At 44.7% G+C, this 13898-nt stretch overlaps 1 protein-coding gene across 1 annotated transcript in view; it reads left to right on the top strand.

The window, feature by feature from the left end:
• The window catches only part of SMIM14 (small integral membrane protein 14), a 46190-nt gene extending 32845 nt beyond the window's left edge, over window positions 1-13345 (top strand). The window contains exons 3-5 of the mRNA XM_068403371.1: window positions 423-471; window positions 12363-12511; window positions 13066-13345. Of these exons, the coding sequence (XP_068259472.1) occupies window positions 423-471; window positions 12363-12511; window positions 13066-13098 (231 nt within the window). The 3' untranslated portion in view covers window positions 13099-13345. The remainder of the gene's footprint in view (window positions 1-422; window positions 472-12362; window positions 12512-13065) is intronic.
• The last annotated feature ends 553 nt before the right edge of the window (window positions 13346-13898 follow it).

The following is a 13898-nucleotide window of genomic DNA, read 5'->3' as shown; positions in this document are numbered from 1 at the left end:
GGCTTTACCTGCAGTGTATTTGAAGAAGCCCTTTCTGTTGTCCTTGACCTCTCTTGCAAGGTTTAATTCCAAGGAGGCCTTAGCTTTCCTAGTTGCCTCCCTACATCCTCTGACAACAGACTTTATTCCTCCCAAGTGGCCAGCCCCTCCTTCCATGATCTGTACACCCTCTTCTTCCACTTGAGTTTGCCAAATCACACTTTAGTCAGGTGATTTAAAGGTATTATGTAAATAGTGTTCAGAAACTACCTCCGTACCTGGGATTCTTCACACACCATAAGCCAAGTGTGATGCAGTAAAGGATCGGTTATAATCATCCCTACCCTGAACTTGTGCTCTGACATTATACTAAATCATGGTTTCGGTAAAAGCTGACCAAGTCTCATTGCTAAGTGTCATGCCTTTCTTTTTTTATGTTTCAGCTGAGACAATCCCAGTCGTACTGCACAGACACAGAATGCCTTCAGGAATGTAAGTAACTATCGAGATCAGGTGCATGGAAGTAAAATAAACAGTAGTAATTAAAATACAATCTGACTGGTCTTTAAAATGCAGAAGTTGATTTAATGTTATAGGCACATATTGCGTGAAATCAAATACTACAGTACTAAACTGTTATGTGGGGGAGGTAATTTCTGAGTATCTGTGATGCAGATGAACATTTGTACATTGGAAGCATTGTATGGGAGCAGCAATGGTGAGCAGGCTGGAGGTATCCATATACCAGCGTGACCATTGATCGGGCCCCAGTCATTACTGAATCTTACCATTAGCCTCCAAATAGGATGATTTCCATTTTTCCCTAAGGAGAAAATTTGGAGGGGGCTTTATTTGTCCTCCTTACAGTCATAGCAGCCTAACCAGTGAAGACTGGATATTCAGCACAGACCCCCACACGTACACATATTCACGGCTGGGGCTGAGTAACTTACTGTCTGTACTGTGAACCCTCTACTCCACTGTGAGGGAGAGGAGATTCCCCACCAGCTCTTCAGTTGACATACACCGTGACTGCATTTCTGTTTGACTCAGCGGCTGTGTAGTTAATGATGCAGAGTACTGATGTGTACACAATTTGCTGTGAAATACATCCGAAAAACTCTGCCAAATGGTGAACATAACTAGGACAGTCAAACGTTACCAGCATCTGCAGGGAAGCATAGCTGTGCAGAGGTTATGCAGTAATGTAAGCTTGCCCTAAGGCGCTCTGTTTACGCTTTCCATGGTCTAGAGGGAACATTGCCAAATGCTTTTAAATAAAAATGAAGTGGATCTTGTTTTCCTATATTGCTTTACCACTTGAGCGTATGAACTCACTCAATTAGCCTGCATCAGGGCTACTGTAATCACAGAATCACAGAATGGTTAAGGGTTGGAAGGGACCTCTGGAGATCATCTAGTCCAACCCCCTGCCAAAGCAGGTTCACCTAGAGCATGTTGCACAGGGTTGCGTCCAGGCAGGTTTTGAATATCTCCAGAGAAGGAGCCTCCAGAATCTCCCTGGGCAGCCTGTTCCAGTGCTCTGTCACCCTCAAAGTAAAGAAGTTCCTCCTCATATTCAGATGGAACTTCCCATGTTTCAGCTTGTGCCCATTGCCCCTTGTCCTCTCACTAGGCACCACTGAGAAGAGTCTGGTCCCTTCCTCTTGACACCCACCCCTAAGGTATTTGTAAGTGTTGATAAGATCCCCTCTCAGTCTTCTCTTCTCCAAGCTGAACAGACCCAGCTCTCTCAGCCTCTCCTCATAAGAAAGGTGCTCCAGTCCTTTGATCATCTCTGCATCACCTCTGCTGGACTCTCTCCAGTAGTTCCTTATCTCTCTTGAACTGGGGGGCCCAGAACTGCACACAGTACTCCAGATGTGGCCTCACCAGGGCCGTGTAGAGGGGCAGGATACCCTCCCTTGACCTGTTGGCCACACTCTTCCTAATGCACCCCAGGATACCATTGGCCTTCCTGGCCACAAGGGCACACTGTTGGCTCATGGTGAACTTATTGTCCACCAGAACACCCAGGTCCTTCTCTGCAGAGCTGCTCTCCAGTAGATCAGCCCCCAACCTGTACCGGTGCATGGGGTTATTCCTCCCAAGGTGCAGGACTCTACACTTGCCTTTGTTGAACTTCATGAGGTTCCTCTCCGCCCAGCTCTCCAGCCTGTCCAGGTCTCGCTGAATGGCAGCACAGCCTTCTGGTGTATCGGCCACCCCTCCCAGTTTTGTGTTATCAGCAAATTTGCTCAGTGTTCACTCTGTTCCTTCATCCAGGTCATTGATGAATAAGTTAAACAGGACCGGGCCCAGTACTGATCCCTGGGGAACACCACTAGCCACAGGCCTCCGACTAGACTCAGCACCGCTGATCACAACCCTCTGGGCTCTGCCATTCAGCCAGTTCTCAATCCACCTCACTGTGCACTCATCTAAGCCACACTTCTTGAGCTTTCCTATGAGGATGTTATGGGAGACAGTATCAAAAGCCTTGCTGAAGTCAAGGTAGACAACATCCACTGCTCTCCCCTCATCAACCCAGCCAGTCATGTCATCATAGAAGGCTATCAGATTGGTCAAGCATGATTTCCCCTTGGTGAATCCATGTTGACTACTTCCGATGACCTTCTCCACATGCATAGAGATGGCATCCAGAATGAGCTGCTCCATCACCTTTCCAGGGATGGAGGTGAGGCTGACCGGCCTGTAGTTGCCTGCGTCCTCCTTCTTACCCTTTTTAAAGACTGGAGTGACATTGGCCTTCCTCCAGTCCTCAGGAACCTCTCCTGTTCTCCATGACCTTTCAAAGATGATAGAGAGTGGCTGGGCAATAACATCTGCCAGTTCCCTCAACACTCGTAGGTGCATCCCATCGGGGCCCATAGATTTGTGGGTGTCCAGTTTGTCTAAGTGATCTCTAACTTGATCCTCCTCAACCAAGGGAAAGTCTTCCTTTCTCCAGACTTTCTCTTGAACCTCCAGGGTCTGGGATTCTTGAGGGCTGGCCTTAGTAGTAAAGACTGTGGCAAAGAAGGCATTCAGTAACTCCGCCTTCTCTGCATCCTCCGTCACCAGGGTACCTCCTCATTCAGCAGCGGGCCCACATTTTCCCTAGTCTTCCTTTTGCTGCTGATGTACTTGAAGAAGCCCTTCTTGTTGTCTTTGATGTCCCTTGCCAGATTTAATTCCAAGCTGGCCTTGGTCTTCCTTGTCGCCTCCCTGCGTTCTCTGACAACCTTCCTGTATTTCTCCCAAGTGGCCTGTCCCTTTTTCCACATTCCGTAGACTTCCTTCTTCCATTTCAGTTTTGTCAGAAGCTCTTTGTTCATCCATGCAGGTCTCCTGCCTTTGCTTGATTTCTTACCCATAGAGATGCACCGATCTTGAGCTTGGAGGAAGTGATGTTTGAATATTGACCAGCTCTCATGGACCCCCCTGCCCTCCAGAGCCCTAACCCATGGGATACCCCCAAGGAGGTCCTTGAAGAGGCTAAAGTCAGCTCTCCTGAAGTCCAGGGTTGTGGTCCTGCTTATTGCCTTGCTTCCTCCACGCAGGATCCTGAACTCCACCATCTCGTGGTCGCTACAACCCAGGCTACCCCCAACTTTCACATCTCCAAACAGACCTTCGTTATTTGTTAACACAAGGTCTAGCAGAGCACCTCTCCGCGTTGGCTTCTCCACCACCTGTGTCAAAAAGTTATCGTCAACGCTCTGTAGGAACCTCCTGGGCTGTGGGTGCCTAGCTATGTTGTCTTTCCAGCAGATATCGGGGTGATTGAAGTCTCCCATGAGAACTAGGGCCTGCGATCGCGAGGCTACTTCCAGCTGTCTGTAGAAGGCCTCATCTACTTCCTCTTCCTGATCAGGTGGCCTATAGTAAACCCCCACAACAGTGTCACCCGTGTTAGCCTGCTCCTTAATTCTTACCCATAGGCTCTCTACTCGTTCTTCATCCTTCCCTAGGCTCAGCTCGATACATTCCAGTTGCTCTCTCACATAAAGGGCAACTCCATCTCCTCGCCTTGCTGACCTGTCCTTCCTAAAAAGTACGTAGCCATCCATGACAGCATTCCAGTCATGAGAGCTATCCCACCATGTCTCTGTAATTGCAATGAGATCATGGCCCTGCGACCTCACATAGATCTCCAGTTCTTCCTGTTTATTCCCCATGCTGCATGCATTGGTATACAAGCATTTCAGAGAGGCAGCCAAGCATGCAGGTTTCCCAGGAGAGGCGCAAGAGGATCCGTGATATCTATACATACCCTTGAGCCAGTTGGCCATCTTGTTCCTATCTTGGGAGGCAGCTAAGGAACCTTTCTCCTTGCTCTGATTGGCCTGTCTTATTCCCCCAATAGAGGCAATGGCATGAGCATTACCGCTCTGGACCCCTCCCCCTAAGTCCTTCAGTTTAAAGCCCGCCTCACCAAGTTGGCCAGCCTGCTGCCAAAGATTCCCTTGCCTCTTTTAGACAGGTGGATCCCATCCCTCCCTAACAGGTTATAGTTGTCAAAGAGTGTCCCATTGTCATAAAAGCCAAAACCCTCATGATAGCACCAACCACGAAGCCAAGAGTTGATTTCCATTATACGTCTGTTTATGGTTGCCCCCTTTCCTCTGGCGGGTAAAATGGAGGAGAAGATAACTTGAGCACCAATATTCTTCACTTGCATCCCCAGGGCTTTGTAGTCTTCCTTGATCCTACCCAGGTTCAGGCTCGTGGTGTCATTCATGCCCACATGAAAGAGAAGCAGAGGATAGTAGTCCGTTCTCTTAACAAGTTGTGGCACCCTCTCATCAATATCTCGCACCTTAGCGCCTGGAAGGCAGCATACCTCTCGTCATTCTCTGTCAGGTTGGCAGATGGGCGCCTCAGTGCCCCTCAACAGAGAGTCACCCACCACGAGCACTCGTCGTTTCTTTTTACAGTATCCACTGTCTGCTGATGGTGTGGTTACATCTTGTGGATCTTGCTTATGGGTATCTATAGCTATTAAAGCTTCATATCTGTTTTTGGTTGTGATACTGGAGGGTGGAGACTGAAGCGGAGTCTTGCTTTTGTGGTTCACCAGGGTCCAAGGAGCCTCTTTCTTAGTGGTGTCTTCTAAGGGGGCATGGTGCTGATACCACCTATCTATCTCTGTCTCAGCTCCTCTAATACTGCGCGGTCTTCTAACTGTTTCCTTCAACTCAGCCACTTCACGTAACAGATCATCAACCTGTGCACACCTTAAGCAGATACTTACCTTTTCACCAGGGGAAGGGTTGGGGCACTCGTTGCAGTTTACCACGCTGCTCCAGTGCTTGGAGGGAGCAGGGAGCACCTGAGCAGTGTTCCTGGAAGCAGGAGCTGCTGGTGCCTCTGTCTTCTACAGGTCTAGGAGCAGTGCAGTCAAGGTTTCCAGGATCTTGGGGAGAGGGCACGCCTTCATTCACTCTCATGTTCCTCCCTTTCACTCCCCAGTAAAACCTGTTTAGTGATGGGCATCTAGCTTGGACTTGCACTGTGCCCTCCCAATGTGAAACAGCCCCAGATTCGTTGCCATGTTGGGCTGAAGGGGAAAAGCTATGAGCTTTCCCAGATAACCCCGAAAAAAAAATGGGGCACACATGTGCCATAACAGTGCTTTACTCTTTCTTTATGGGCTTTACAAGTTAGGCTGTGTGTCCCTGACTTCCAGTACCCATCCTCTCCCAAATGCACCTGTCCTAGGGCAGACTTTTTCATCTCCCACACCTTAGACTTCTATGTGTGTTTTGTTTTTTTAGATCACAGGCATGTAGGAGAGGGAAAGAAGCAGGTGACAGGAGACAGAATATTTCCTATATGAGAAGTAGGCACAAGCAGGCTGTGCAGCTTTCTGAGCTTTAGTCCACAGTCAAAACCAAGCGATGGTAGGTCATTCTCACTCAAGCTTTGGGAGTCTTGGCTCATCAATGTTTATGAAGCTCTTAGGCTAAAGACTGTATAAATGAGTAAGTTCTGTTATGTGTGGGCACAAAGCTTGTGGGAAAGCTTTCGTGCTACCAAGCTACAGTACGGTGGGGATGTGAATGGTTTGTGGCAAATAGCTTTCCGTCCTGAAAGAGATCCTTGCAATAACTGTGCAGATGCAAGCAATTTGGCAGCAGTTGTTCCAAACCAGTGGTTTGTTTCAAAAACCAAAGCAAAAATTATAGAGTAAATCCTCTCCTACATTATTATATTGCCTTCAGTGTAGTTCCAGCGAAGGTATTTTTCTGTTGATGCAGTGACACTGACTGCCTATTTGTCAGATTATTTTGTGATGCTTCTGTGATTCTGTGCTTGGGCAACGTGAGCTCTGTAAGACACCCAGGAGTCAAAGGCAAAACCAAACAGATTGAGCCCAGAGAAGCTTCTAGAGACGCTGTCAGAGACAGATTAAAACAATTCTGGGCCACTCTTCTGTCTATTCCTTCATCCTGTTCTGATGAGCTATACCATGATGAGCTTATATTCAAGGTGGGTCTCCTCTTCCCTAGGTCCCACAGCTCCATTTCCTGTTACTTGCTGACTTTGATTCCTTGTTTCAGGACCTTGATATGAAGAAGCTTGTTTCCACTCACACCCGTTTGCTCATTCCCAGGATTTGGTCTTCCTTCTGGAAGCGCAGCTGGGAATGTTGTCATACACAGATTCTTAAGTTGCAAAGTTGTGGAATAAGTGATGAGACGTATGTGGTTTTGTTTTGGGAAACGTCAGGGCTGTGGTTCAGCCAGTGTCACAGCAGCGTCATGTGTTATGCTGTTGCTACCAGCTGAAAGTTCTCAGAAACACCCTGCGTTGATTCTTCCTGAGCACACTTTGTTTTTTCAACCCTCGATTTCAGATCTTTTTTAGACTTTTGGAGCCAGATCAAAGCTGTAGCACCAAAACTCCCTCATTTGCATTTTTGTGTTATTAGCTCTAAATTCTTATTTATGGTTTTTGGCACTATTATATTGTAGTGACTACCATGCAGAGAGTTTCCTGCTGGGGTCAGGAGCAATGCTTTTGGGTTTGTACTCCTACGTAGGAGAGGATATGAGCACTGCTTCAGAGAGCATTTGGGCACTCTGCTTGATGTCTGGCTGTTCCTCTGCTATTCTCCATCAGAATATCTGCTATGACAGTAAAGCATGTATCAGAGTCTGATGACTGTTCCCTCCCTTTCAGTGGGTGCCTTGGAGAAAAAAGGCTGCAAGTTTTGCATATGCAACACATTTTATATTCTGTTGGGATTGTTTATGCTCAGCAAATCAGAAGATCTTACAGTTTCCCTTGAAATGAGGAATAAGAGCGATAATTCTTTTCTGAATTCTGTCTCATGCAAGTGGAGCAGGGCAGATTTCTCTCAAGTGTGTTGCAGTTGCAACATCAGTGGTTCATCCAGCCCAGGGAGGATCCCCAGCTGGTACTGAGCTGCTCTGATGGCTCATGGCCCTTCACAGTCAGCCTTCCATGTCAAAGGAAATGAGGGGCCACCGCCTGAGTTTTTTGTCTGTGTTCTAGCAATTCCCAGATGTTGTGACCTAGATTTACCACATTCATATTTTCAACACTATTCTCAGTGCTCTGCTAGCTTGTAATGTGGTCAGAGATGACGGTCTCAAGTCTTGTCTACTCTGCTTCCAAATTTTTGTGTATTTTAAAATCAATGCATATCTGTGATTCATCTTGAGTTGTACTCATCTAGGGGAGTCACAGCAGCCTAACCTAACGGCATGAAATGTCTGCCAACTCCTCCCTCCCTGTTCTGGTAATTCCCTTCTCCCTTCTTCCACTCAAGTCCTTTTTGGCTTTCTGCAGTTTCCTTATCCCTGCCTTTGAGAGTGTCAGCTTGCAAGGATTATCTGCTGAAGGTCCCACAGGCTCTTTGTCTTCCCTGATGATTCACCTGTAAGATACCTCTCTTCATATCGTTTCTTACCTTTCTTTCACAGAACAGGCAAGGCTAAAAACACCATGAAAAGAAGAAGGCATAAGTCAGAGAGCAGGCTTTTGCTTTCCCGCATGCAGATGTTAAACAGTAAAAAGCTGAAGATCCAAAAGGAGATATTTCTACCATGAGAGGGCAGACAAAAAGCACCACATGGAATGTACTTTTACAATAAAAGAAACGCAGTCTTTCCTCTTTTTCTTTAGAGTACAGCCTCACTCTGAATGAAAAATAGTACTTTAAGAGGAGAACTAAGTTCATGTAAGGAGTATTTAACAAGGGCATTTATTAATTTTAATATTGTACTCTTGAGATTTCAGTTGCACAACCAAGAGGTGGTTGACCTTTAATCTTTAGAAATTATTTTTACCAAACTCATTGTTTTAGTAGCTTTGACTGTCTTCTAGTAGAACATTAAATGAAGTGGCAAATATCTGTCACAGAAGATTATTATTTTCCTTCCCATCTCTTTCTGAGAGAACACTAGTTTATGTGGCCTAGTCTCTGTTTCTATAAGAAAAATCAAGCCAAAGAACTGTATCTCATATGTGGAGCAACAGATAGGATTCACCAATCATTAGCTCCCATGGGAGTTTATCCCACAGTCTCAGAACAGCCCGTCATAAAGCTTTCTCCTGCACGGAGATTAATGGTACTTGAATAGTGTAAACAGTGTTGTGGCTGTTTTAGTATCTGGCATGCTTTGAGTAGGTAGTACAGGGCCAAGCCGTTGTCTTGCTTAACTTAGTTTAGAACATGTTTCAGCATATTTGGTTCCATCCAAACCGTATTACAGCGCAGGCTGGATAGAAATTGTGTCTTGCACGAACACCTGTGATTTCCCTCTGTGGTTCTTTCTGCTCCCTTCCTTGACCTGTAGCATGAGCTGACCTAGCAGCATTTACTTACCCCAACTCTTGTTTAACCGCTAAGTGCACTATGGTTCAGCCAAAATTCCGGAAGGCAGCCTGACTAGCCCCTGTTTCCCTGCATCGTATAGGGAATCCAGCCTAACAGGTGATCTGGATGTTCAATGTTCTACCGAACATAAGTGCCAAAGCAGGTACCTAAGGCTGTCTTATATACTGCTGAAGGTAGTCTCAGGGTGGCTATTAATGTTGTCTGGAAGCCCCAAAATAAAGCAGTTGTTCTTTTCATGCCGAATTACATGCTAGTTTACTGGCTTGCTTATATAAAGGTTATCCAAGATTTACAATATTGATATATCATGTTGATAATAATATTTTTCCCTCAACACAACTGCAGTTCTAAACTCTTAACTGTGCAATTCCATATGCTTTCTGAATCAATTATATGTTAGAGTTTAATGAATTAGAGGCCATAGCATTCTCATTTACTTTCTTTGCACTATACCTTCTCCTCATATACAGCGCCCTTTATTCACTCAGATCTCCAAAGGAATCATCACTTGTAATTGTATATACTTCTAATCACAAAATTCCTCTACATTAGCAACTTCTTGAGTTTTGAAATGTCTGTATTTTGGACATTTAAAAGGCAAGAGCTGTATGGCAGTTTCATTTGCTCATACGAGTTAATGGTGGTGTTTGTGCTTTGAGAAACATGAACTTCTATAATACATGGTTTTTTTCTTCTCTGATATTTTGGAGTGCATGAGATGTCGGTAAAGGACGTCAGTCCAACAGCCCCAGCTCATGAAGTCTTACTCACAGAACAGCAGCGCTGTGAATGGCATAGCTGTAAGCTTCCCCACAGTGCCCCTCTGCTGTGTCTTAGCTGTGTTACGAAGAAACCACTTTCACAGAATCACAGAATCACACAGAATCACAGAATCAACCAGGTTGGAAGAGACCTCAGGGATCATCAAGTCCAACCGCTGCCCCTACACCACCCTGTCAACTAGACCATGGCACTAAGTGCCATGTCCAGTCTTTTCTTAAACACATCCAGAGATGGTGACTCCACCACCTCCCTGGGCAGCCCATTCCAATGTCTAATAACCCTTTCTGTAAAGAAATTCTTCCTGATGTCCAACCTGAACCTCCCCTGGCGAAGCTTGAGGCTATGTCCTCTTGTCCTATCGCTAGTTGCCCGGGAGAAGAGGCCGACTCCCACTTCACTACAACCTCCCTTCAGGTAGTTGTAGACTGCAATAAGGTCACCTCGGAGCCTCCTCTTCTCCAGGCTAAACAACCCCAGCTCCCTCAGCCCTTCCTCATAGGTCAGACCCTCCAGACCCTTCACCAGCTTGGTCGCCCTCCCCTGGACTCGCTCCAACACCTCAACAACTTTCTTGAAGTGCGGGGCCCAGAACTGGACACAGTACTCAAGGTGCGGCCTCACCAGTGCCGAGTACAGAGGGACGATCACTTCCCTAGACCGGCTGGCTACACTATTCCTAATAGAGGCCAGGATGCCATTGGCCTTCTTGGCCACCTGGGCACACTGCTGGCTCATGTTTAGCCGGCTGTCGATCAGCACCCCCAGGTCTCTTTCCACCAGGCCGCTTTCTAACCGCTCTTCCCCCAGCCTGTAGCGCTGCATGGGGTTGTTGTGGCCGAAGTGTAAGACCCGGCACTTGTTCTTGTTGAACCTCATGCCTTTGGTCTCGGCCCATCTATCTAACCTGTCCAAATCCCTCTGAAGGGCCTTCCTACCCTCCAGCAGATCGACACTGCCACCCAGCTTGGTGTCATCTGCAAATTTGCTGAGGGTGCACTCAATCCCTACGTCTAGATCATCTATAAAGATATTGAACAGCACCGGCCCCAGAACTGAGCCCTGGGGAACACCACTAGTGACCGGCCGCGAGTTGGACTGTGCCTCATTCACCACCACTCTCTGGGCTCGGCCATCCAGCCAGTTTTTAACCCATTGAAGAGTCCACCCATCCAAGCCCCGGGCAGCCAGTTTGTCCAGGAGGATGCTGTGGGAGACAGTGTCGAATGCCTTACTGAAGTCTAGATAGACTACATCCACAGCCCTGCCCTCATCTACTAAGCGGGTCACTTGGTCATAGAAGGAGACCAGGTTGGTCGAGCAGGACCTGCCTTTCATGAATCCATGTTGGCTGGCCCCGATGCCTCTGTTAAAAGAAGAGCCTCTGTTAAAAATGCTACGCAGTGTGACAGTGATGAGGATGGTTCTTTGGTAGCAGCATTAACCTTCAAGAAAATAACTGACTCCAACAGTTCACTGGGTATCTAGCAAATGTTAAATAAGAACAACTTCCACCTGCTACTGAATCCAGACTTGACTGAATAATGAGATGATCCAAATTATGTAAACTGAAAAATCTGATGGATACGGGTGTCTTTGTGGAATTTCCCCAGATGTTAAAGTTTTCAAATTGAGTAATAAAATAGAATGGCTCTTCTCTTTCTGAAGGTTATTCATTATAGCTTTGTATTAATTCCTCTGTATTAATTGATCATGTAGATCATTAATAAAGACGTTAGGTCTTTAGATACTGTTGTAAATGGAGCCATGCAAGTACCATAGGTAGTTAACTATACATTTGTTTGCACTTCAGCTGACAACATTAGTTAGTTTGATTATTTGAAATTATGTTTCAGAGGAGAAAAGTTGTTTTCAAATGTGCAGGTATTTGCAAGAGTTTCTTGATCCAAAAAGACTAACCAGCCATCTCCAGTCTGAGGGGATTTTCTCAGTTCTACTTCCATACTTTGACGTCTCAGCCATTCTGTATGGAAATTAGGTGTAAAATTTTTATATTCTATTCCTGGGCTTCACTTTTTCATGTATCTCCTCAGCATTTTTTCCTCTCCTGACAGATACGTTTTCCTTGATGCTATCAGAAATACCACATGACCTTGATGATCAGTCATGGAGATCTGGCATATTGACACAGACACTTGTTTGAACAAGCTCTCAATAAATAACTTACAGTAGCCAACAAAATTATAACCATTAGTTTGCTCCCTTCTTAGCAGAATTAGCATGTTTTCTGCATGGGACCTAACAACGGAGTCTAAGCTTTCATCTCTTTAGTCTTATTCTTTTATTTGTTTGAGGCAAAAACCAAACACCAACACACAAGTGGGGTTTTTTCCCACATAAATATATTTTGCATCTAGTTTGATTTCTTAAAAATCAAGTTTGATTTCTTAAATACAAAGTGTGTGTTTATAATCTGTATTTAAATAGGAGTTAATGTAAACTAAGAAATATTCGTGATAATTCTGAGACTTCCAGTGAAATCTTATGAAATAGATTCTCTTTTCAAAGGGATAAGAAATGTGATAAAAAAACAGTGTAACACTAACCAAGAATTACTTGTCTCAAAGCCAAAAGGAAGGACTAAGCAGAAAACTCAATTGAAAAATATTTCAGTTTTTTTTCTGAGACTTACGTTGCATTTTTCTTTTCAGTTTGGGGAAAGAACTCTGCTATCACTCTGCATTATAACTTGAGTTTTCCTTGTCTGTAGTGCCAGGACCAAATTCCTCCAGTGACAACGGCATCAGCTTTGCCATGATGATGATGGCCTGGGTGGTGATTGCACTTGTCTTGTTCTTACTGAGACCTAGTAACCTGAGAGGATCCAACACAGCCGGGAAGCCAACCAGCCCACATAATGTAAGTGCATCTTGAAGTGCCCTGCAGAGAGACTCTACAATAGCTGAAATGTATTTGGTTTTAGTACAGACTATCTTATAGTAATTTTTTCCTTACATTTTTCACCTGTATTTTCTTGGAACTCCATTAACAGTGAAAATGAGTAAAACCAAAGTGGAAGTAGAATCATGAAGGCCAACTGTGAGGCCTGCCATGGGATGGAGCAGGCACAGGTGACTGAGTGTGGGTCATAATGTCCTCCGGACACCGGCTGTCCCCGGCTGGAACTGCCTGCTGCCTTCTTATGTACAAGGGGAAAATCACAGCTTTTAGAGAAGTCAGTAAGCAAAATTACAGCACGAAACTAGGAAGGTGATCTTTGTCCTAGATGTGGGATCATGCAAAAATTCCTATTGATACAGGAAATAGTATTGTTCTTTGATGTTCATTTACTCTGAATATTGAAAGAGATAGTGAAATATCTTAAAAGAAAGCACAATGTAACTCTTCTGAGTTCTTTTTCTAATCCTGTACTTGGGGTTTTTTTCCTTCTTTTCCTCCTTCCTTCCCCCTAGGGACAAGAACCACCAGCCCCACCAGTGGACTAGAGCATTCAGTATTGGAAAAGTTCAGCAGCTAAAACCTTGCACGACCAAATGAACGAGGTGACCAGATTACTTCTAAACCCCATTCAATACTGTTTTCTTTTCTCGTTTATATAGAGCAGAATTATCATTCAGCGGTTATCTTCACGAACTGCTTTTAGCGACTTCAATTTTAGGTTAATTTTTGCTTTGTATGATATTACAGTTCCTAGTAGATTGTAATTTGAATAAAGATAAGGCGTTGCAGGGGTTTTTTGGTTGTTACCATTACTGTGGACATTCCGCTCAGTCTCTTTCTGTTACAATGATCTTAATTTCTTTGCAGTGATTTCTGATACGCATTGAAAGAAAAAGAGTATCCCTGTGCATCTATAATAATGGAAGGTTACTAACCTTTCTTCAGATTAATCCATATTTTTTCTCCAGTATGCTTTTGAGAGTTATATTATGGTTGCAAGTATTAGCTTAGTTATGTGGTGAAAAATTGAAATTATTTTATATTTGCCCTGGGTTCAGAGCAGTTTTTAGTCTGGTCTTTGGACCACTAACATAGGTTTCAGGGTTGTTGGCAAAAGCACGGATTGTCCACTAGAATTATACTCTGTGTGTGTGTGTGTGTGTGTGCGCAAAGAAGTGAATGTGATAATTGCCACTGTCAAAGCTTTGACATATATGTTGGGAACTTTACACAAAATATTATACCACCAAAAAAGAAATTAATTTAATCTTGTTCATCAATAAATGATATATTTTATTCAATATGTTGTCAAAAAAAATGTATTCCAAAAATGTATTTGTTTACT

This window comes from Nyctibius grandis, chromosome 6 (assembly GCF_013368605.1).
Source record: "Nyctibius grandis isolate bNycGra1 chromosome 6, bNycGra1.pri, whole genome shotgun sequence".
Lineage (NCBI taxonomy): Eukaryota > Metazoa > Chordata > Aves > Nyctibiiformes > Nyctibiidae > Nyctibius > Nyctibius grandis.
This window is presented reverse-complemented; position numbering and strand designations above follow the sequence as displayed.